This window comes from Pararge aegeria, chromosome Z (assembly GCF_905163445.1).
Source record: "Pararge aegeria chromosome Z, ilParAegt1.1, whole genome shotgun sequence".
NCBI lineage: Eukaryota > Metazoa > Arthropoda > Insecta > Lepidoptera > Nymphalidae > Pararge > Pararge aegeria.
In genome coordinates, this window is record NC_053208.1 from 3,639,788 (window position 1) to 3,664,160 (window position 24,373).

The 24,373-nt window shown below is 36.7% G+C and overlaps 1 protein-coding gene across 1 annotated transcript in view; it reads left to right on the forward strand.

Moving 5' to 3' along the window:
* Nucleotides 1–24,373, forward strand: part of LOC120636093 (UNC93-like protein) — a 146,407-nt gene that overhangs the window by 111,321 nt on the left and 10,713 nt on the right. Inside the window, exons 2-3 of the mRNA XM_039907390.1 lie at nucleotides 17,811–18,499; nucleotides 20,959–21,181. Of these exons, the coding sequence (XP_039763324.1) occupies nucleotides 17,830–18,499; nucleotides 20,959–21,181 (893 nt within the window). The 5' untranslated portion in view covers nucleotides 17,811–17,829. The remainder of the gene's footprint in view (nucleotides 1–17,810; nucleotides 18,500–20,958; nucleotides 21,182–24,373) is intronic.

The following is a 24,373-nucleotide window of genomic DNA, read 5'->3' on the forward strand; positions in this document are numbered from 1 at the left end:
CCTACTTCGGAAATCATCTATATATGTAAAAGAAAGTTGTGTTAGTCACACCATTTATAACTCAAGAACGGCTGGACCAATTTTTCAGATATTTGATTGTTTGGATTCCCCTTAGAATAGGAATTCCCCGGAATAGGATAATAAATATTAAAATATGACGTTCATAAAAAAATGATCCGCGGTACGAAGTTACTTTCTATGTAATTAATTTTTTTTTAATATATTATGTCACAATAATCACGATAATAATCCATCACCATCAAACAAGTATAAAAGAAAATAAATAAACCTCTTTTAAGAGCAGTAAGGATAAGTGTGGACGTGGCTTTACAGTGACTTGATGTGTGTAAAAAAACATAAATAAACGCAATTTCCAACTATGCTATACAGAGTGTTTGGTTTTGCATTGTATTTGTGCAATGCAAAACGAAACACGTGGGTTTGTTATTGTATAAAGACCAATGGACCCAAATAGTATATTTTTCTTTTGTTTCAATCAGAAAATAAATTAAACATCTCACGTATTTTATGAACGCCCCCTATAATAATACTACAGGACTACTAGGGTACACGCGTATGGCATATAGTATTTATAAAAATGCCCCCTTACTTATCAATGATGAACTTAATCTCGTGCTTAATTATTGAGTTGTGTTGCGTCGCCGCAGCGTAAACGCTGTGTTGTTTTCCATATATTTTGATTGCATTGAGTAGTAGCAACGCAGGTGTGGCTACAATACGTTGCGTTGCGTAGCCTCCTCATCCGTCGTGATGACGAGGCAACGCAAAACAACGCATCAACGAGGCATCCTTAATCGAGAAAATGCCAAAGACACAAGTAAAAGAAGCACCCTGTATACGTGCGCTAGCTCTCTTATGGAAACTAGACAAACTAGTTAGCGTCCTACCAACTGCATTTGCTGTAAGAAAGTAATGCGGTTAAAAATAGATTGATTCGCATTCAAACCTCGTAGGCTGAGATACCGCGCGTACGACTTGGTATAAATAAAACTTGACTTGCAGTTATATCAAGCTATTACCGACGACTAAGCGTAAATGACTAAATACAAATTATACAGGAGAATGTTTATTTAAATACTAGCTAGCTGTTTGCTACAAATCTCGTGAGAACCGTTTTTTTTTCTTGGGATAAAAAATTGCATATGCTATATACTCTCGATCCTTTCAACGGACTCTATGCCAAAATCAAGTTTATTAGTTCAAAAGATAGGACAAACAAACACATGTTCACATTTATCTTTTCCTTATACCTTTAAACGAGCAATTCTTGAATATATATAGTTTGAATCTCGGAATCAGCTCCAACGATTTTTATGAAATTCGGATTTTTTTTTCTTTTAAGTTCTATAAAACAGTCCGCGACAACATACTAATATTTATTAAGTCGGCTAATTCGCGGACGAAGTCGCGCGGGTCGCTAGTAATATTAATATAGATATAGAAAGCATATTAAGTAAACAATTTGTAAGGATTTTCCAGTTTAATGTGTTCTTAATTAAAATTTAAGATTAATGTTAAAATGCTTCATTGATTGCGGATTACAAGGTTTGATTAGGTCGAGTCTAGAGTCATTATTATGTATGTATGTATATTGTAATTCTTATGTACGCATCAAAAGAGCCACCTATGGGTATATCTAATATATAACTACTTGAATAAAGATATTTTTGACTTTGACTTTGACTTATGTAATGGATTTTTTTCTGTCATTAAATTAACTCTCCCAGCTTAGAGCGAAGGCCCTTGAGACTGTTAAGTCCAGGTTATTATTACTGACATCTTCAAATAACAATAAAAAAAGTATTGAGAATCTATAGATTTCATAATTCATTAATAGCCTTTAAAAGTCCACTGCTGGACTCAAGACCTCTCCCAACGCCCAACGCTGGGCAAACGGGTCGGTGATCGCAGTGAATGGTAGTAGTAACACATATGACGATTATATTGTCCCTTAGACGCAGTACACTTGCGGGAAGAGTGGGGATGAACTGTAACTGTCTGATCTAGCGTCACCACCAGTGGCGTGTATAGAGGGTATGCACAGGGTACGCAGACAAAACAAAATCAAGAAAATCTCCAGTACGAGCTATAACAAATTAAGGGTAGGCGTTTTATAATTTTAACAATGAATTAATGAATATACTTTTATAGCATACCACAAATAGTAGATATAAAAAAAAGAAAAGTATAACAAAACAACGTATACAATTTAGCGGCCTTATCGCTACCTAGCGATTTCTTCCAGGCAATCAATGGCTAAAATAAAAAACAGGTACAGAGAATACAGGTTTAGTTAGGTGCTGCATATATACATACAAAATATCAAAAAACAATATTTGTAACTAAAGACAAATAAATAAATCAGTAACTACAATTATATATATATAATATATATAAATCATAATGCCGATCTTTAAGTTTTTTTAACTCGTACTGTAGATTTTATTCATTTTATATCATCTGCTCGCTTAGTGCATAAAGTGAGCATACCCACAATGCACGCCACTGGTCACCACACGGCATTCTTCTATTTAGTGTTATTTTATTCCACATCAATAATTCATCCTATCCATTCACCGTTACGCTATTAATAAACAAAATAGAGAGGCCATTAGTTTTCGCATGACCTTTGATATAAACATTATTTTATAGTAATATTTACAGTTAATGTTAATCTGTGCAATTAATATTAATTTATACGCGAAATAATATAAATATTACAACGAACTTGCGTGTAATTATGTAACAACCAAGCCTAGCCTCGATTACAAACAATGATTACAATTATCGTGATATCCAGTGTCAATGAGATTTAAGTGCACAAAGGATAGAGTGGAGATTTGTAAAACTTAGATAAAAAATCGAGATGTTATGAGTTTTGGCATCCTTTTAACAGTCTTTATCTAACTTGCGTGTTCGTCCTTCCGGTTACATTTTTAAATCCATTTTACAAAAACATGGTAACACAAAATACAAATTAATTATCTAAAAATAAACGGCCAAGGACTTTAAGATACGCGCGTTACTGTGAATAGTCAATACTGTTTGATTTCAAATATAAGGTGCAGAATTAATAAGTTTACTATGAGACATAATTTTTGTGTGGGTCCTGGGTTCCGAACGAAATTTGGACATTTTGTGGAATCTTCTCGGCCGACCGAAGTCTTTCGGGGTGCGGGCCTGTAGGCGGTGCATTCTATCTCGGGAAAATTACTTGCCTGATGTTGGTCAGGTTAGGGTCAGGAAGATGGCAGGCTTTAGGCCAGATATTAAGGCCTGCCATCTTGGCTTAGGGCCTGTTGGTATGTTGTCGAGTCCAAATTCCCTGCGCTGTATGTGGAAATTCCACAGGTTTATTGTCTCATCTGGTAGTATTGCTCGCGTCGTCCTCTTCGTTATCGCCTGCACTTGCCAATCAACTCTAGCATTAAAATTTTGGCCACGTTGTCCTACCTCTCATTTAAATATCTACAACGAGGCAGTCGTGACATTGTAATATATTCTGTGACATCGGCGTTTATTTATTTGACTTGCAAATCTCATTGTGTCTAGTGTCTATCTAAAATCAGAGATATACTATGACGTAAGAAGTAGTCAAATCTAATATTTGAGATAAAGAAACTTATAAGGCTACGGAACTTACAAGGCTATGTATACTCGAAGGTAATACTCCGCTTTACGCGAGGGATACGAAATGTGTATATCGAGATTTATGATTAAGCATAGTCAAAATTAAAAAAAAAAAATACGAATCATTTTAATCAATCACTTTAATTCTAAGAACACTTATTTTTTATTTTATTACTTACTTTATTACTTTTTACGGAAAGATACATATTGTTTTTTGTCTTTTGGGTAGCATTTTTTACGTTCTTGTAAAATACGTTCATTGCACCCAACATTGTTTTCAATTGCTTGACACACGGTCAAGACACCATAGAAAAGTTGATGACTACATTATGTTTATACGTACTCTTTCGCGTAATGCGAGGCATTTTAGCGCGAAATTTGAAATTCACGTTATTGTGAAACCGCGCATAACGAGGTCGCGTATTACTGTACATTTAATTACACAAAAACACCAACCCTACCAAGTTGCCTAGTACTTTGTGGTTACGACAGATCAGAATACAGTTAAGTAGGGACACAAAAAATTTAACGGAGAGCGCGCATCAGCTTGCTTTGTGTTACTACTACCATCCAATATGATCACCAACCCGGCTGCCTAGCGTGGTGATAAGGGCAAACCTACACGTTAAGAGCGGTATTAACTCCAGCAGCGTTGGAATTTTCTAGGCCATTAATGATGTTATATAAAAAACAGTTATTTTATACGAAATAGGTAATAGCAGACTGATCTCTCAGGATAGCAGTTTCATTGTTGCGCCTTTTGGAGTAAAGACTTTGTGACCGTGGGTTCCGGAGGCACGAGCTCTTTTTAAAGAATTATCGAAAAGGGTTATCGAGTCTACCGGTGATCCTAGAGCGGGCAGTTACCTTGGCCAACGAATTAGTTTGGCCATCCAAAGGGGAAATGCTGCCAGCATCTTAAGTCCTTCGCTGCGGTGGTTTCAAAGACGTTTTAGATTTTATTTATTTTAGGTTATATTTATCAAACAAAGGTGAAACATGCATAATTAAACTCTCAGGATTTATTATTTTATTTATTTATTTGGTAAATGTGACCCATCTAGACTATTACATAACAGAATAATTAAAAACTAAACTAAATAAAAAAAACTTACATTAAATATTAATCTACAAAGAGTTACAAATTAGAATTTCTGCGTCCAGGCTTACGTGGAGTTTAATATACAACTTGTAAATAGGAGAGTCGTATCGATTTATTAATGCTTTCAGAATGCCGTTACTGCTTACCCACGTTCTTTTCATCAATGATGCTATTCGTTACATAAGAATTAGTAGCAGGAAAATAAGAAATGAGAAAACCCCTATAAACTGACGATATTATGAATCTAGTGACTTCAGTTTATTAACCTATTCATGAACATAACATTGACTTTCAATATATTGGCAGTGCCATTATGTACCTATTTTTATGTTAATAAAATTTCATGGATAGATTTTAATATGCGTGATTCTGAATTAACTCTATTACAATTATACAAATTATCAGCAGCTGAATTCTCTGCAGGTCTTATCATATGTTCTGCCAAACCATGGCGAGTTCAACGCTTTTAGAATACCTAATCATCAGGCATAGAAGGTCGATACATTGATGCAGCGCCTCGTGTTTTGAACAACACATTTGCTAACAGTATATTATTTCCTGTGATATGTAATTTTACTAAACGGAACCGGAAGTGTTCGCAATACAATGATTAGGTATTAAGAGCCTGTAAATTATGAAATTACTTGGTAATAATAAAGATGGCTTGTCATTGTCTGTTATTTCTGGATAGTCACAAACAAAATTACGTATATCCAGGCATATTAGTTTTCATTATTTCCCAGTAATATGTTAAGAATAAACAAATAATAATAATGAAAAAATATACTACAATAATACTCACATCGCCTCCTAGACCCAAAGTAAGCGTAGCTTGTTTTATGGGTACTAAAATGACTGCTGAATATTTTTATGCATAATATACATAAAAACTTATAATATACAGATAAACACCCAGACACTGAAAAACATTCATGTTCATCACACAAACATTTTCCAGTTGTGGGAATCAAACCCACGGCCTAGGACTCAGAGAGCAGGGTAGCTGCCCACTGCATCCGTGCTATTTAAAAATTCCTGATATTGATCTTAATCGAAAAAAGAGAAGACTGAAGGCAAAAATACAGTGTTTTATATTTTATATATTAAAGACCGAAAATTATGCATTTATTTTTCCTTGAGACGAGTTTTAAAATATTCATTTAAATGCCTGAATACGCGGTCTGGGTGTGGCGGATTCCGAATGCACGTGTCTATTTAACATATTAAACTTTCAATGTCTAAATTTAATCCTTTAATAGAAATAAAGTCACGATTATACTTGAGGCCTCGAGGATTGAGAACCCAGCTAGTGTTTATACGACTTATGAAAACATTTGAATGATAATAAAAAGTAAAAAAAAAAAACAAAACAACCTTCTTCAATGACCTTTCAGATTCAAGTAGGTGTATTATTAATAGATTCCGTTTGATTTAAGAGAGTTCACTATACACGGGTATAATGATTAAGGAATTTCGTTGCTTCCCATATTATTGCTTAACCTTTCAAGCAATAAAATAATTTTCAATACGTATACAATTGACGAAATAAACAACAAACATAAACATACATGCAGCGGAACAAATAAATTAATTTTGATAAATACTTATGGGTGTTCTGAATGGGGTGCCTGGTTTGTTTTCCCGCTGGTACGAGGCGACTAACTAATATAAAGGAGAACGGGCGTCCTATGTGTTACTATAATCTACTGCGATCACCTGCACACACACACAGACACACACACACCCACCCAAACACACCCACACACCCACACACCCACACACACATAAACATACTTTTGAAACTTTTTTGTTAGTCAATGTATATATACGAGTACCTCTGTCGCCTATAATACAGGCTAATTCCTAGCTATGGTGCAGATGTGTTCACCTGTTAACACTTTTTATTTTGTGTTATAAAATAGTTAAATTCATATAGGCTCTGACTGATAATAAGGTACAACTGTGTTAGAATATTTTATTACCCATTACAAATTATTTGGTAAAAGTATCTGAATATTTCCAATAATCATGTTAGCATTGAATGAAGTAGACTTGCATGTAACTTGTAAGTTGAATGGGATTGATTAGGCGTAGTGGAACACATGTGGCAGTTCCGTGGAAAACAATTGTTTCATTTTTGTTTTGTTTGCACATCTGTTCGAACGTTTAGATTGATTCATCGTTCATTTTGGTATAATAACATTGTGACAGTACCTACATCAAAAACTATAGCTGGTAATTTACCTGACCCGGCAGACTTCCTACCCGGTAAATGCAGCGCAACAAAACTCAAAAATCAGAATTCATTTATTTGAAGTAGGCCTAATATAAGCACTTCTGAAACGTCAATTCAAAGACGTACATCATGAACATGTTAATAGCCAATATAATTTGTCAAGCGGTCTCCGCCAGACGTAAACAAGCTCCATTCATAAAAGCATATAGCATGATTTTATTGTTGACTCGAGTATTCATACGTTTTACTAGCTATTTAGCGTATCGACGTCCGGTGGCGCAGTGGGCAGCGACCATGCTTTTTGAGTCCAATGCTGTGGGTTCGATTCCAACAGCTACAAAATGTTTGAAACATGATTTTTTTTCAGTATCTGGGGGCTATTTTCATTTTATAAGTATTTATGTATATTGTTCATAAAAATAATATTTAGTCATCTTAGTATCCATAACACTAGCTAGCTACACTCACTTTGGTGCTCGATGTGTCCTATTAATTAATTTATTAAATTTTGCAAATGCTAAATTGAATCCGGGGTGTCAAGTTCGAATCCCAGCGCGCACCTCCAGGTTCTTAAATGTCACTTGCTTCAACGATGAAGGAAAACTGCATGTCCGAGAGCAATACGCACTGCCAGCGTGGTGGAATACGGCCTTAACTCGTTCTCATTGTGCGAGGAAACCCGTGGTGCCCTGTAGTGTATCGGTAATGGGTTGATCTGAACATTGAATCCACTTTCTTCAAGACATTCTGGGTTTGAAAGAACTTAAACTATTGATAATACATATTAACAGTTCCATACAAACGTGTCCAGGACAGCTCTTCAAGATTATTTTTGTACACTAAACGATTTTTGTTTATGTGGTGGCCATTCTTTTTTTCTTTAGTTTAACTAAATGTTGTTGGTTCTGGCACTGTCACTCTCCGACTGTTAATTTTGGTGGCTTCCCTATTTTCTAAACCTTTTATTTTTCATTGTACCCCACGCAAGGAGAGTTTTGGTTTATCAGCCATAACGTCGTGTAGCTAGAATGGAGTATTAAGTTGAGTTTGTACTAAGTTTGGAGTATTTGAATAGCGAAGCCAGAAAAGAAACGAACTGCATGCTGTGTGCACGCTAGACGCAATGTTCAAGCTGCAGTTAATAGCCGTGGATTCGAGTTAAGTTCTTGATTGTTTCGCTCAAAATAAACGCCGGGGCAACGACTCATCATAACTGATTCGATCCCGACTAACCGTACAGCATCAGATTGATTCGGTTCCATCCAGCTGGAGCCGGTGGATTAATTGTTAGCAAGAATAAACGATTATATAGCGTGATGGTGCGACTGATTAACTTGTGGAAACGTTTTTGTACAAATGCGACGTAGAGGTTTGTCACGCCATTAGGGATGCTCGTGTCGATTAATTGTCTCCAATTCCACGTCAAAGTGGGTCTGTTTCAATCCGTGCTTTAGATGTGACACTGTTGCCTACAACAAGTAGAGTCTGACGTCGGCGCTAATTTATTCGAGTGAAGATAAGTGTAAGAATATGAAGATAAAACGACACGCGTATTTAGAAAATTTCGATTTGGTTTTCGCAATATATGTAATCGTCATGTTACTCGATATTTGGGCAATGGTCAGCGTTCGTCAAATGGTGCCAGCAGCACTTTAGACACGCATCCCTAATAAACCCTCGTCTGGTGTCAATATCTCAATAATCTGTCCAGGTGAGTAAGTTATGTACGGTAAGGTAATTAGGTTGAATTTAGCTCTACCCCATTGTAGGTGTAAATTATTTAAAAGGCACAAAGTGGATGTGTGCAAATTTTAATTTTATACCGCACTTTTAGTGCATTTGACGGCCGACTAGCGCAGTGGGCAGCGAACCTGCTTTCTGAGTCCAAGGCCGTGCGTTCGATTCCCACAACTGGAAAATGTTTGTGTGATGAGCATTAAGTGTTTTTCAGTGTCTGGGTGTTTATATGTATTTTTTAAGTATTTATGTATATATAATTCGTATTTTTACGAATTATATATTCATCAGTCATCTTAGTACCCATAACACAAGCTACGCTTACTTTGGGGCTAGGTGGCGATGTGTGTATTGTCGTAGTATATTTATTTATTTATATATTTATTTATTTATTTATATCATTAAAAGTGCTGACGAATCTTCTAGACTGTTGAGCCTATACGGTATCTGATCTAATAAAAAATTGGTGTTCACACAAATAACTTTACATCCAGAGCAGTTATTTCGCTGAAGGCTAACTAATTGGTTAATTAATAAAATGAAGGCATTTACAAAGATAGAAATAGCTTTCAAAAATAAGTAAAAATCAAGTAAAATGAAAATTTATTGAATGCTTTCATGCATGTTTGCTTTCTTGAACCAAAAGATGAAACGCAAATATATAAACATCACAAATTAAAAATCAGTACTATTTTACATGTAATATAAAAAACAAATATAAAAAAGTATGATCTGAATTCGCGCGCAAATAAGATAGTAGGTGTTCATACAAAATGGTAACTTTTAAATAGACATATATAATATACATACTGACAAATGTGATCTCATCCTTAACCTTAAAATAGTAGTGACCTTATTCAACAGGATTATTGAACCCGGAACGAAGGACGCACGCATTGATTGACTGAACAATAATGACAGAAGTAGGTACGTAAGTACGTCAAGTACGTAGGTAGTTCTGCTGAGCAAAACTTTTTTGTATTGTATGTCAATTCCATGCAAATTCTTCCTCTTTGAAACTGGTTCACCGAAACCTGTTTATACTTTTTTTGACATACAGAAGCACTTAGCAATAATTTTCATAGAGACATTTTAAAAGGTTTTTTAGCTAATTAAAATTTAATTACTCCGAAAAGACATTCCTGTGAAGTATTTTTTGTTGTATGTCATATAAAAATAATCGAGTACATTTTATAAGCTTTAGCTTTTTCTAAGTCGGACGGCCTTAAGAGGTCGTGGGTGTTACACGTAGATTATAGAGCCCTCGTGATAGAGTGGATCAGCCTTAATTGTTTTGAAATAGCGGCATCGTCAATTGTATATTTCTAAAACAAAGATCTATTCAGCTTAATTCTCATACATGGATCATTCTTTGTTGTACACCACCAAAGTATGTGACAGTACATTCAGATTCACATAACAAACTTTATTGTTTTATAAATTAGATGCATAGCTTGTACTTATAACAGCAATTATTGAAATACTTTCAATAATGGCAGTGTCTTAAAATATTATTAATTTTTTTTTTTTTTTTTAATGTTGGCCCGCGCCGATTACAGATTAGCATTTACAGATATGAAATCTGTAAGATCACCAAGTTCCAGATGAAGTATGTTAGGAATTATCATCTTCATCATCAGATCAATTTGTTACCGGCCACTACAGCCTGCAGGGCACGGGTATCCTCCCATATTGAAAAGAGCTAAGGCCGTAGTCAACCAAGCTGGACCAGTGCGGCTTGGTGGACTCCAAACACCTTTTTAGAACATTATGGAGAACTCTCAGGCATACAGGTTTCCTCATGATACGTTTAGGGTCCGGAACACAAATCCCGATGTCTTAAGTCTCATATATTATGTCAAAGTCAAAGTCAAAAATATATTTATTCAAGTAGGCCTATAAGTGCCATTATGAGTACATTACATGAGAATTACACTGTAGTGAAATGATGGCCATAACAAAATTAGTAAACTTAAAACTAAAGATACGAGGGTTCCAAACGCGTTCTGGTCTAAGAAGAAGCCCACAACAAACCTTAGTCGGGTGTTTTTTTTTGTTATCACCATCTCACAAACTGGTTAGAGCAATAAATATGTATAGAGTATAGAAGTATAAGGAGTAGGAAAGAGTAAGTGCAATTCATTTAGTATCATCCGTTGCATCTATGTATTTAGTTTTATGTAGTGTCTTACGAGCAGTATAATATTTTATGGGTTTCGTGGTCGATTACGGTCTGAAGATATAAACAATATTATTCATTACACTTTTTTAACATCCTGCAACCATTGATACACAAAATATATAATTAAATTACCTTTTTTTTCTCCTTATCGCAAACTAAAGTTAGCTAAAGTTGTGACCTTCTTTTAACATTTCTACCGATTTTGATAAATAATTTTTCAGTATTTCTTTGGCCAGGATTTTGAACTAAGCCTTCCTGCCTTTTAGTACACGTCGACGAATGGGCGACGTGTACTTTAGTCCATTCCAGCATTCCTCCGTACAAATATTCTTCCAGCCTTTTGTTTTCACCAGGGTTTAGGTATTACCTTAAACCTTCATTTATGGAATGTAATATAATTCAGGAAGTTTCAGGTTAGGAAGAAATTAGCTAATATAAATAAAATTAAAATTTGAAGACCTTGTGGTGTGGTGAGAGCTGTCGTATAAGCGGAAGTTCCCGAGTTCAATCACTTTAGGAACACATAACTTCTATTTTTATTCTGGTCTGGCATGAAAGAGGCTTTAGTTACCATCCAGCTGACAAAGACCGGCAAGCGATTTAGCGTTCCAGTACGACGCTGCGCCGCGGTGAAACCGACTGTGTGTGTGGGTTAAATATAACGGTCTAAGACTAGCTGGCCACCGAAGATAAACTATGTTAATATTAAGCCAGATTTTTTGTGTACAATGGAAATTTCCAGTCACTTTAACAATTAAAATACTTTCGGAATTATATTCTTCACACCTAGGCATGGTAAAAACTGAAGTGGAATGTAGGTCGGGGTTCTGAATTCCAGGAATCGATAGCACGTTCGAAAATATAATAAGGAGTTGTGAAATTTGTAAACTATTTCGTCCGTCGCTACCAACTTAGACTGAATAATTACCACGTGGCGAGATTTAAGTCAATTAGGCTTGTAGTGTTTAAATATAAAATAAAAAAAATAAGTCGTAATAAGGCGTTGTATATCAATGACTACAACGTTAAATAGCGAGAGCTCACGTAAAAAAATTGTGAATGGAAGTTCGCAAATACTCCGTGACTTGAGATATAGTTAAATTTACACGTACCGTTTATGATTCTAGGTACTCCTGATTGAGGAAACATATAAGAGCATTTGATTTTGTGAACGATTTTTAGTGATTTTCGAGTGTCTGAGACGCTGAACTTTGCTAATCTGGTGACGTGCTTATTTGTGCCGATTAGTAGCATTGCTGTGTTGCGGTCTGAAGGGCGTGGTGTCCCGGTGTAATTGCACAGAGTTTTACAACCTACGCCTCACATTGATGGGCATAGTGTGGCACTCAGTAGGATGTGTTGCTTGCGTAGCGAAGTGCTGTCTGTTTTTATTTTATAAAAAATTACCGGATGAAATCTTTGAGATGTCTTTCAAAAAGTTCAAAATTTGTATGAAGCATAAGCTTATAAAAAGATCCTATTATAATAAGGATATATATATATATAAGGATAACATGAATGATAAAAAACCTTGGGTATAATTGCGATAACTTCATAGCAAAATTTCAATTTGACTGTGAGATGGTAATAACAAAAATAAACCCCGGCTGTTTTTTGTGGGCTCTTCGTAGATTGAGTTTTAGTTTTAATATATGTATGAACGCTTCAGGTGCCTGTGATAGGTCTACATGAAGAAAAACCTATTTTATCTAACTATGGGTCTCATAAAATCACTCCGCGGGAGATGGAAAGAACTTTGCTCGTAGTATCCTCAATGTGTTAAGATCAGAAATGAGGAGATCTTTGGAGAAGTTACCAGCGTACTCAACAAGTAGCGTAACCGAAGTGGCAATGCATATCTCGAAGTACTCATGGAAGCTGGGGTTCCAAGGTGTTGGAATAGCGACCCTGCACCGGTAAACCGAGCATTAGTAACGACATAAAACTAGCCGCAGAGAGGTATGGAATGGAATGGAATTTCCAATAAATAAAATTCAAAAGTATAACGGCTTTTGCACTTTTTACGCGGCTGTTCGAAAAGTATGCGATCAACTTATATTATGACAAAAACAGCCAATTTGTGATGATAATAATAATTTTAAATTTATTCTGTTTTATCGCTAATTAGCGTTTCCTGACTGACAACCTTAAGAATATACAAAAACGAGTTTTATTTTATTATTAGTTAACTCATTACTAACAGCCGAAGACAGTAAGGAGACGTTAGAGGTTTTGTATGCGCTGTGTATTTATATGTTTGTGCGTCTGTGTTACGAGCGTTTCAGTTGTGCTGTACTGTGGTAGTGTGTACTGTAGGTATACTTTGCGATCGTTTTAACACTAAGAAATATTTTTTTTTACAGTCCGTGCACATATATAAATATGTGTATACATTATAGTATGCATGTTAGTGAGTTTGTTTATTTCACTATAACTTTGAATGCATGAACACGCTTTGATAAATAAGCGAAAAATCCCTAATTAATGTCAAGTGGCAATGATATTTTTTGAAAGAAAACTAAAATACAAAGTGCCATTTTCATTCATGCTGTTTTAATTTCGTAAATATTTTCTTGCTTCTTTACATATTTTCCTGGAGATTTGTTTGATTGTTGTTTATTTGGTTTTTTTAAATATAATGCTTATTAGTTTAATATTCTTTCACAGGTAGCGATGAGGCTGCCAAATTATACTCTCTCACTGCTCTTCCTTTTATTTATTTTTCTCTGAGGAGCTAAGTCTGTAAGGGCTAAGATATTACAGGTTATGCCATTCAAAAGTTGCCCGTAAAAGATCGCTTGAAGCAATGAGGCCATCATTGGATGCCTACATTTTTTTGCATCCATATTATATATGTTTTACGTACAAAAAAGTGTTTCTTCTTCTTCAAGTTTAATCAAAATTAGGGCGGTGTTCAAGTGACTTTAAGTGACAAACAAATAAACATTTTGACAATTCAAGGCGGTTAAAACTATATGAACACATGGCTAAGTTTTTTGGCTTATTTTCTTAGAAACGAGCGCGTTTGAAACTCTTGTAGCTTTAGGTTAAGTTTACATATGTACAAATACAACCATGTACATTTTTTTTGTATAATGCACGCATCCTAATTGCCATCTATGGGCCTTTTAGAAGAGAAACATTTGACTTTGACGAAACAAAGACACACTAACATTAACCATATTAGTATGAATTAAATTTGAAATTCATTTCGGCGCTTCTTTTTATTTTATGCCTTGTACATGTGTACAGTGCTTGTACATCATGAAAAAAAGGTTATAAAGTAAAAAAATCACAAAAGATATGTTTACCCAATTTCGCGCTAGCGTAACTAAATCAAATAAACACATTCGCAATGGTTTCCCACGGTATCACGCTCTCGCTCGCAACTTCCTGCCAAATCCCAGTACACCAGCTAATAAGCCTTTGGAGGCCACCTAATTGCAATATACGGATTGCTGACGCAGCATCCGGAGGTTAAGAGAGCCTTTCCACCAAAGTGGGATGTGGGTAATCAGTGAGCGAGGTCGATGCTACGCTATGAAACTATGTGACCGTTTTCATTAATGTTTCGTTGTACAGCGCCCTTTAGCGCATCTGTAGTTTACAAATATTATCATCCATTCTTAGCAGGCAAATCTGTACAAAAAACTTATCTTCGTTAACGCATGTCCATTAACTAACGCCTCGTTAACGTATCGTTTGGTTCAGCCCGTCAAACTAACAAGTTTTGTGAGAAATATTTTCATGTAACATTTGGGTATCTTTTTTGATAAAAATATTATTTAAATAAGAATTCCCCTCAGGGAGTGTACTTTCGCCTTGCTTATTTCTACAGCCAAGCAGCATAGATATTCCTAGTATTAAGAGGGGGGCCGGTTTAATAACCGTCCTCTTGATGGACTCTTAATTTAAAGCAATTAAAGTATAAATTACTTTAAGGTTTATGGAAAAGAACATGAGGATATCTGCGTGCCTGAGAATTCTCCATTACGTTTTAAAAGGCGTTTGGAGTCTACCAGTCTTCACTTGGCCAGCGTGGTGGACTGCAATCTAAACCCTTTTGATTCTGAGACGAGACAAGTGCCTTGTGGGGCGGTAAATGGTTGATGACAACATTGATGTATGATAAATGTTATTTGGTTATTTGAATATCTGTAAAATAGTTGGATCGCATACAGTCTTGGGCAACAATCCTTTTCTAATTATGTAGAGGCTTTGCCGCATCGTCTGCGTATCAGAATACGCTTCGTTGCGTCACACGCGCCTCAGTCGTATCAGCCGTGAATTCCGGAAGTCTAGTAGTATAGCTTTTTGTAACAGTTCTTCCTGGAAAGTACGTGGGCGTGGTTGCCGGTGTAAATACAGGTAGATGAGGCTATACACCTACGTCACAGGTTAATGGAAGATGTCACACGAAGTGTTGCTTTTTTGTAGGCGATGGTTTTGTTTTACCACCGGGTGGCCTTTCCGCTTGGTCACTCAGATATGGTATGAAATAAAATTACGTTAAGTCCAGAAAAATAATATGCGACATTCAGATAATGTGCAGCATTTGTGAATTACTGTCAAGCCTTCATTCTATCTGACAACTTCATTTATGCACTACACAATACGATGAGACCTTCATTACTTTCGGATTGTATATTTTTCAATGCACTTGTCAGTGTTTACGCAGGCTCATTAGTGTTCTACCGAAACGATTAAGCTGTCATTAATACTTACTGCACCGCGTAGTGTCAGGTGATTCGCTATTGTTAAAATTATCTATATAATTATCTAGTGCATCACAATGCAGGGCACGTCACTGTCTCTCAAAGAAGAGGTTAGCGGGCTTGGAAGATTATTCGTATAAATAATCGTCTGACAACTGTCATTAATTGACTTAGAATATTGACATGAACACAGTTTTATTGTACATCAAAGAAACAAGTAGTTACAGAGATTTAATAATAGAGCAAGATATTTTCCTCAATATGACAATTTCCAATGGGAAATAATCATAAAATAATTAAAAATATCTATGAACACATCTGCTCATAGTCAAGGACTGATTGCAGGATAACAATAGAAAAAAAAAATATTTGAGCAAGAGGGTACAACTTGGTGTTCTTATTGATACATAGCGATCTCTATTATAAATATATATATGGTATTGATAACACCTACGCTTAAAAATTAAACAACATACTTTCCACCAATCTGTGCGAAAGTACTAAGGATGATCCTTATTACTTGGGCAAATTGGTTATCAATTTTAAACGAGAGATTTGGAAAAGCCATATCATCGCCGAAAAGCGTAAAGCTACTGAATCATCGTCAAATGTAATCTATTTTGTATTTTTTTTATTTTGTGTATATATAATCATCTTACTCACTACTGTGAGTAGTACAAGCAACAGTGAACCAGACTCATCCAGTTAGAACTTTTTGCTATAGTGCTCGTTCGAAATAGGAATATTGCCTTCTGCCGCCAAGTAGCATTGGTGCTGTATTCCAATCAGAAAGGCGTGTTAGTCGGTGTAATTACGGGCAGATGAGTCTTAACACCTACGTGTCTGGTTAATGGACACGTGGCAGCACTGTTAAGGACACACGTCCTCGCACGTGGACGTTTCTTTGCGAAGTTGATCTTTTTGTAGCCGATTGTTTTTCAGTAACCATCAGGTAGGCCATTTGCTTGGTCCGTCAACTATAGCTATAAAATATGAACAAACGGAAGTTCGTTTCTTATATAAAAACCTTTAAAATGTAGTTATTGACCCAAATGTTATTAATGTATGAAATGATGTTGGGTTGGTGAACCCTGAAAACGCAGCGATAGTCATTCTAGTCACAAGCACTCGGTATCCTTTCTAACTAATTGATTTCTAATTTTCACAACCCATTATGGAAGAAAACAAGCAGCATACTTGAAATTTGGAAATCTCCTTTAAACACCCTAAACTACCCTAAACTACAATAAATAACAATAAAAAACAATATAGGGTTATCACATAATAAGACTAATAAAATAAAACTATATTAGACAACGGGAACGCCCGCCGTGTTGTAACTCGATCGTACAGTCGTACATATTCCGATCGAGTACACATCCAAAACCTACAGCCATTCAATGCTCCATTGTGTAACTTAATATGTATGTACATCGATGGTGTTACATTGCTAACGACGTGTTGTCACCGCCTTTGTCGATTACCAGTTTGTTTACGCTTTAATTTGTAAACGCGGGGGACAATGGTAATGTGGCTAGTACTTACTGTGGAAATTTCTGGGAAACTTCTATTGGATAACTAGTAAGCGTAAAACGTAAACGTTACGAACTTTTAGTCGTAAAACTACAAATATTTACGTCTAGTTTTATTTTTACATAAATTAAGATATTTAACAATGATCAACTAATTACTGGCCAACTACGTGGCAAGGGCCAATCTCCTCTCTTTATAATTTTTGGGATCATTATGGAGAACTCTCAGACAAGATGGGAAGATATTTAATGTGATACATAAATTTTACCAGACACATGTAGCATGGGCAAGATACCTTTTCTACAAGGAGAAAAGAGTTAACGACGTCCTTTAGTTTTATCCACCATCCAACACGGGCGCTTGTGTAGAAATGGTATCCGAATAATACTAAAACTTCTCGTTTTGTCTGTTACCGTTCTTTGGCAGGTGGACAAGTAAATTTTATCCCTCATCTGTGGATACAATGTTGAGGTTAATTTTTTGTCTCCATCGTAAGATAGCCGTATGGGATGCAATTGTATCCACGTTTTAAAATTACATTAAAAATGATTGCAGGACCCGTTGAAAACGATTTTGTAAGACATTTAAAAATAGGTTAGTTATCAAATTCGTTACAAGAATCAGGATGCTAATGGCATTTTTTTTGTTCCACAGGGCAAAAGGAGAACACGGTATGACTGCAACGCACGGCGGCGGCGGTGAAGACCACCGACCGGATAAGGACTCAGTATACACTATTAAAACTGGCTTCAAGAACGACGGCTATCAGCACGAGAAGGATTCGAACGATGACATCGTCAAACCACCGCCTCTGCCCACTGAGGACGATTCATACGCTTCGGGGAAGGTGAAACTATCGCGAAACGAGAAATGGAGGATATTGAAAAATGTAGCAGCTGTCAGTGCGGCGTTTATGGTCCAGTTCACTGCTTTCCAAGGAACTGCGAACCTTCAATCTTCGATCAACGCCGCAGACGGCCTGGGCACGGTATCACTTAGTTCCATTTATGCAGCGCTAGTAGTTTCATGTATATTTGTGCCCACGTTCCTTATAAAGAGGCTAACAGTCAAGTGGACCTTGTGTCTATCTATGATGTGCTACGCGCCCTACATTGCCGCCCAGTTCTACCCCAAGTTCTACACCCTCGTGCCAGCTGGCGTGATTGTGGGGCTCGGGGCAGCTCCTATGTGGACTTCTAAAGCAACGTACTTAACCCAAGCGGGTAGTGTCTACGCTAAGCTGACTGATCAAGCCGTAGATGGCATTATTGTACGATTCTTCGGATTCTTCTTCCTTGCTTGGCAGACTGCCGAATTATGGGGAAACCTCATCTCTAGCTTAGGTAAGTTCGTCAATTTTACAAACCCTTATAACTATTTGAATTTTATTTTACATATTATTTAAACTGTTTATTTGTACACCACTACACAGTTAGAAATATAAAACAAAATAAGTGGACTCCACACTGTATTGTCAATATTATGTCGAAGTCTCGTGGATGCAGGTTTTCACAATGTTTTCCTTCACCGTTTTGTAGCAAGTGATGTTCTAATTGCTTAAAACACACATAACTTACAAATGTTAGGGATGTGTTCTGGTATTCGAAATGGACCCCCCGAAAGTGAAGTTAAAGTCTTGCCCCCTGGGATATCACCGTTTCACAAACAAAAACACAGCCGAGTTGGTCCCACAATATAACGAGTAGTTTTTGAATTTCAAGCGGTTTCAGCACTGTGAACCGCTAAATAAATCTAAGGTCATATTTTCTTACTTCCAATAAAATGTAGACCAATTGTTTTCATAAGGGCTATTTAGGGTATAGGATTTAGCTCAGTGCAGTGAATAGTTTACTTTCAAAGTCCGGACGTAGCACAGAAGAGTGTTCATGTGACACCTGACGCGAGGGGGGCGATGCGAGACCTTGCAACTACCATACCAGAGCCAAACGGGCGGACTGGATACAAATCATTCACTGTATAATATTATGAACTGATTCATGCAAAATTTATGAGTACTTTTCTTGTACACCAAAGAAAAAAAAAATTTCTAAAAAATATAAACATAGACCTAACCTAACCTAGACCAATTTGGTGGCCTTATCGCTACATAGCGATTTCTTCCAGGCAACCAAAGGGGCATTTGAAAATGTGCATTTCAGGCACCCAAGTCTACAGCAGACGCATGCGCCGGCGCATTGTAACTAAAATCATTAATCGAAATTCTAATTTATATTTCGAAATAAATTCTAAACTAAAGTTCAAAGTTTTATCTCAATATTATGTACACCTAAATGTAAACAACATTAAATAAAAAAAATGTTTGTATTTTACCGTCACGGGTGATAAATTTTAAGATTTTAATTTTAAAGCAAACCCTTGTCTAATTATTAAAGGAATACTAATATTTTTTGTGTTGTTTAGATTTATATGTAAAGACTAAAGATAGTTTAGTTAAACTTCGCTTATTTAAGTATTTACAACAGTTATAAGTTAGTGCGACGATATGCCTCAAACTTTTAAAAGAAGATGCTACTGGTAACTTTTATAGTTACTCCATGTAGTCGTCAGTATAATCAGTTTTTATCGAAGCATCCGGGTTCGACGGTCTGATGGTACAAAATTAGTTTTTTTTTCATCACGAAACAACCTTCTAAGTTAAATTTTTATGATATGAGTGGTAACGTTGTTCACGCTTAAGTTAATTTCAATGAGTTGTAAACAGTGTACCTACTTACGTGAAAAAAAATCTAGTTTTTTTCGAGATTATGCGCGAGCACAAGTCAATACTACAAGTTTGTATTTCATAAATGCTGGTTACATTAAAAATAATATTGCCTAGATCGCGCCAGTGCTGAGCAGTTCTTTTTTTATTAATATCTATATGATAAGCAAACTTTTTGTCAAATCATAAAAAAATCATTAGCATAAAAACGGCTTATGCTAAAAACGGTTTTCGATTCAGGAAGATTATTTTATGAATACCAGGTACATCTGAATAATTAAATTTTTTATTTATCGACTTTAAGTTAGCCTATGTGGTGTACAATAAAAGTATATTCTTCATTCATATATTGTCCGTGTGACGGTGACGGCCGACCGGCGCGGTGGGCAGCGATCCTGCTTTCTGAGTCCAAGGCCGTGGGTTCGATTCCAACAACTGGAAAATGTTTGTGTGATGAACATGAATGTTTTTCAGTGTCTGGGTGTTTATCTGTGTGTTCTAAGTTTTTGTGTATATATTATTCATAAAAATATTCATGAGTCATCTTAGTACCCATAACACAAGCTCGATTACTTTGGGGCTACATGGCGATGTGTGTATTGTCGTAGTATATTTATTTATTATTTACTAGTTGTACACTGCCACGCTTCGCTTTGTCACATTTTTATGGAATGGTTGAGAAATGAGAAACAAAACAAAGAATACATTACATATGTAGTAAAGAGAGTGCTCTTCTCGCTTTCGGCAGATGGCGCGGTCACTGGTACATCGATCGTATAAAAAACTGTAGTTTCGCGGTCGCGGATATGTGACTGATGCAAAAACAGATAAAACCAATGCTTGATGCGGATTATATCATACTAAAATTTCAGTTCGATCAGTGCTGAACTTTTTGAGTTTTTGAAGCGTACACAAACAGAAAATTTTTATATAAATAACATTGTCCGCCCGCCTGGTGCTCTTATAATATTTTAGCACCAAAGAGTCGGTGGCATTTTTAGTCCGACGACCATTAACTGAAGCATATATTATCAGTCTTTATTCTTTGACAGTTTTATTAATTTGCTAGTTCGTCCACAGTTTTCTCGTCGGGAGTACACAGCGCGAACACGTCGAAGGAGAACAGCAGCAGCGCAGTGCTGGCTTGCGGCGCCAACTTCTGCGTGATCGGCGGCGGTCACCATGACAACCAGAATCTCCACCGGCCACCAGACAGCGAAATTTATGAGATCAGTGCCATTTACCTCGCTTGCGTCGTCGTCGCCGTTTTGATGGTCGCCCTTCTAGTTGATCCTCTTTCAAGGTATTTAAATTCAAAATTCAAATTCAAAATTCATTTTTTTCAAGTAGGCCTACTTTATAAGCACTTTTGAAACGTCAAGTATGTATGTTTACAGTAACTCTACCACCGGTTCGGAAAGCAGATTCTACCGAGAAGAGCCGGCCATAAACTCAGTAGTTGATCTTTTCCAACATCAAAATTTGCAATCATTTTTCTATCTTGCGGGAGATGAGAGCGAGGCTGGCTGCTCCCAATCTTCCTTGTCATTAAGAAATTCAACAAATGTATAGTAACCTCGCTGTATTAGATGTGTTTTTACACATTTTTAAATGTAAGTATATGTAGGTATAGGTCAAGAATGACCTTAGGCATCATGTTGTAAAAGTGTATACTTAACCCCACAAAAGAGTTCTGCAGACGATATGCAGATATCACAAATTTATGTCCGTTTCTGGTAAGTCGATTGTTAATATCAGCTTTTTGTTTATAAAGAGTAAAAATTTTGTCTCACAAAGACTATATTATTAAAAATATATAATATAGTCGTTGTGATTTATTATTTACTACTAGCTTGACGACGTGTGGTGGCGGCAGACCACGATGCACCATCCTCTTCCAACAGGTGTCGTAATATACTTACGTCTAGGGAAATGTATTTGAGAACGGGCAGCAGTTTTTTCTGTGCTACTACTACCATATACTGCGATAAACAACTAGGGTTTGTTTTAGTCCGTGCAAGTCGGACATGCTCTGCCATCAGGCAGATTTTTTCCAACTCAAAGGAAAAAAAATAAATACATCAAGCGAGTCGCTGTCAGTTACGCAATCAAGCTGCCCTAGACCTGGAATTTTCAGCATTAGATGTCAATTGGTTGAAGCTTTTGTTGAAGTTGCTGGATACAAGCGGCGCAAAACTGTAGCGTATGGAAATCCCTATTAAAGACTTATTCAAGAGATTTGCCTGGTGGGACGCTTGGGCGGTGGCTAGTTACCGACAAAGAAGTGCCGCTAAGCGATTTAGTATTCCGGTGCGATGTCGCGTATAAACCGATTAGGGGTGTGACGGCCGACTGGCGCAGTGGGCAGCGACCCATTTTTCTGAGTCCAAGGCCGTGGGTTCGATTCCCACAACTGGAAAATATTAATGTGATGAACATGAATGTTTTTCAGAGTCTGGCTGTTTATCTATATATTATAAGTATTTATGTATATTATTCATAGAAATATTCATCAGACATTTTAGTACCCATAACACAAGCTACGCTTACTTTGGGGCTAGATGGCGATGTGTGTATTGTCGTACTATATTAATTTATCTTATATCTTTAAACAAGCAATTCTTGTATATATATAATTCGAATCCCGGAATCGTCTCCAACGATTTTCAAGAAATTTAGTATACAGGAGGTTTCGTGGCGATAAAACGATCTAGCTAGAATTCATTTTGAGAAAATGTCATTTTGTTTGTGTTTTGCCGGTAATAACCGATTTGGTGGAACGAATTTGCACGGGGTAGTTATTATATATACTCTCAAACAGGTTAGCCCGCTACCTTCTTAGACTGCATTATCACTTACCACCAGGTGAGATTGCAGTCAAGGGCTAACTTGTAGTGGAATAAAAAAAAGAGATCAAGGAGTTGAACTTAGACACAACAATACTCCGAAGCCTTTTGATTGGCATTGATTACTGACAGCCTAGAAATAATTGTTGTCATTAACTTCTTAATGTATGTATCTTTCCTGCGATTATTTTTGAAGGTATTTTAAGATAATCATAATCGTAATCGTCGTATCACAACGTCAGCCCGTCCCGTTGTTGTAAAACTTAGAATTATTTGCTTCTGGCCAGTTGTAATTATTTTCTTTGTCATCGCATAACTCCAATTATCGTTACAAATTAAACTTAACTTCTCGTCTATGTCATTTTGGAATAATTGTCTACAGTATAGTTACCATCACATCATCATCATCATCTCAACCAATTGACGTCCACGCTGGACATAGGTCTTTTGTAGGGAGTTCCACAATGCACGGTCCTGGGCCGCTTGCCTCCAACGGCTCCCAGCTACTCGCCTGATGTCATCTGTCCACCTCGTTTGGGGCCGACCTACGCTGCGTTTACCGGTGCGGGGTCGCCATTCCAGCACCTTAAGACCCCAAAGTCCATCGGTTATCCGAGCTATGTGCCCCGCCCATTGCCACTTTAGCTTCGCAACTCGCTAAGCTATGTCGGTAACTCTAGTTCTTCTGATTTGATCACGTAGAGATACTCCTAACATAGCTCTCTCCATCGCCCGCTGAGTGACTCTGAGCCTTCTTATGAGGCCCATAGTTATACTATGAGTTACCATCACAGTATTTAATAAATAATTTGTTTATTTGGAACAGCATATAAAAAATAAACTGTGATAACCGTTGATATGATCTGCATACCTACGTGGTTGATATACCGCGACGCGTACGAAGCGCTTCACATCTTCGTTTCTGATTCGCACCGCTATGATCTGGAACGCCCTTCCAGTTTCCATTTTCCCCAGTACCTACAATATGTGTACCTTAAAATCAAGAGTGAATAGGCGTATCTTAAGCTGCGTCATCATTTACCATCAGGTGTGATTGCAGTCTAGCGCTCGTCTGCAGTTAGATTGCACATATTTTTGTTTTTAGTCATTTCATCCATTAGCTTTGGTTTCTTTAAAGGATATATACCTAAAAGGTGCTTAAAGTTCTGCAGTTCTGGTGGGAAATTGCATGCGGACGTGACACGTCATCATGGGTTAGCTTTAATAATCGCCCACTACAGGGCACCGGTCTTCTCCCACACTAAGAAGGGTTTAAGTGCACGCTGGCCCAGTGCGGATTGGTGGACTCCACACACCTTTGAGAATATTATGCATGGGTATGCACAAGGTATGCAGATGATATAAAATGAAAAAATCTCCAGTAAGAGCCATCCAAAACTTAAGGATAGGCATTTTTAGAGTTATAAAAAGCCTACCTTTAAGTATTAATAACTCGCACTAGGGATTTTCTTCATTTTATATCATCTGCATACCCTATGCATACCCTCTATGCACGCCACTGGAGGCAAGCAGGTTTCTTCGCGATGTTTACCTTCACTGTTGAAGCAAGTGATATTTTGATTGCTTAACACGTGCATAACTTTGAAATGTTAGATTTGCGTGCTGGAATTCGAACTCGGCCCCCCGAA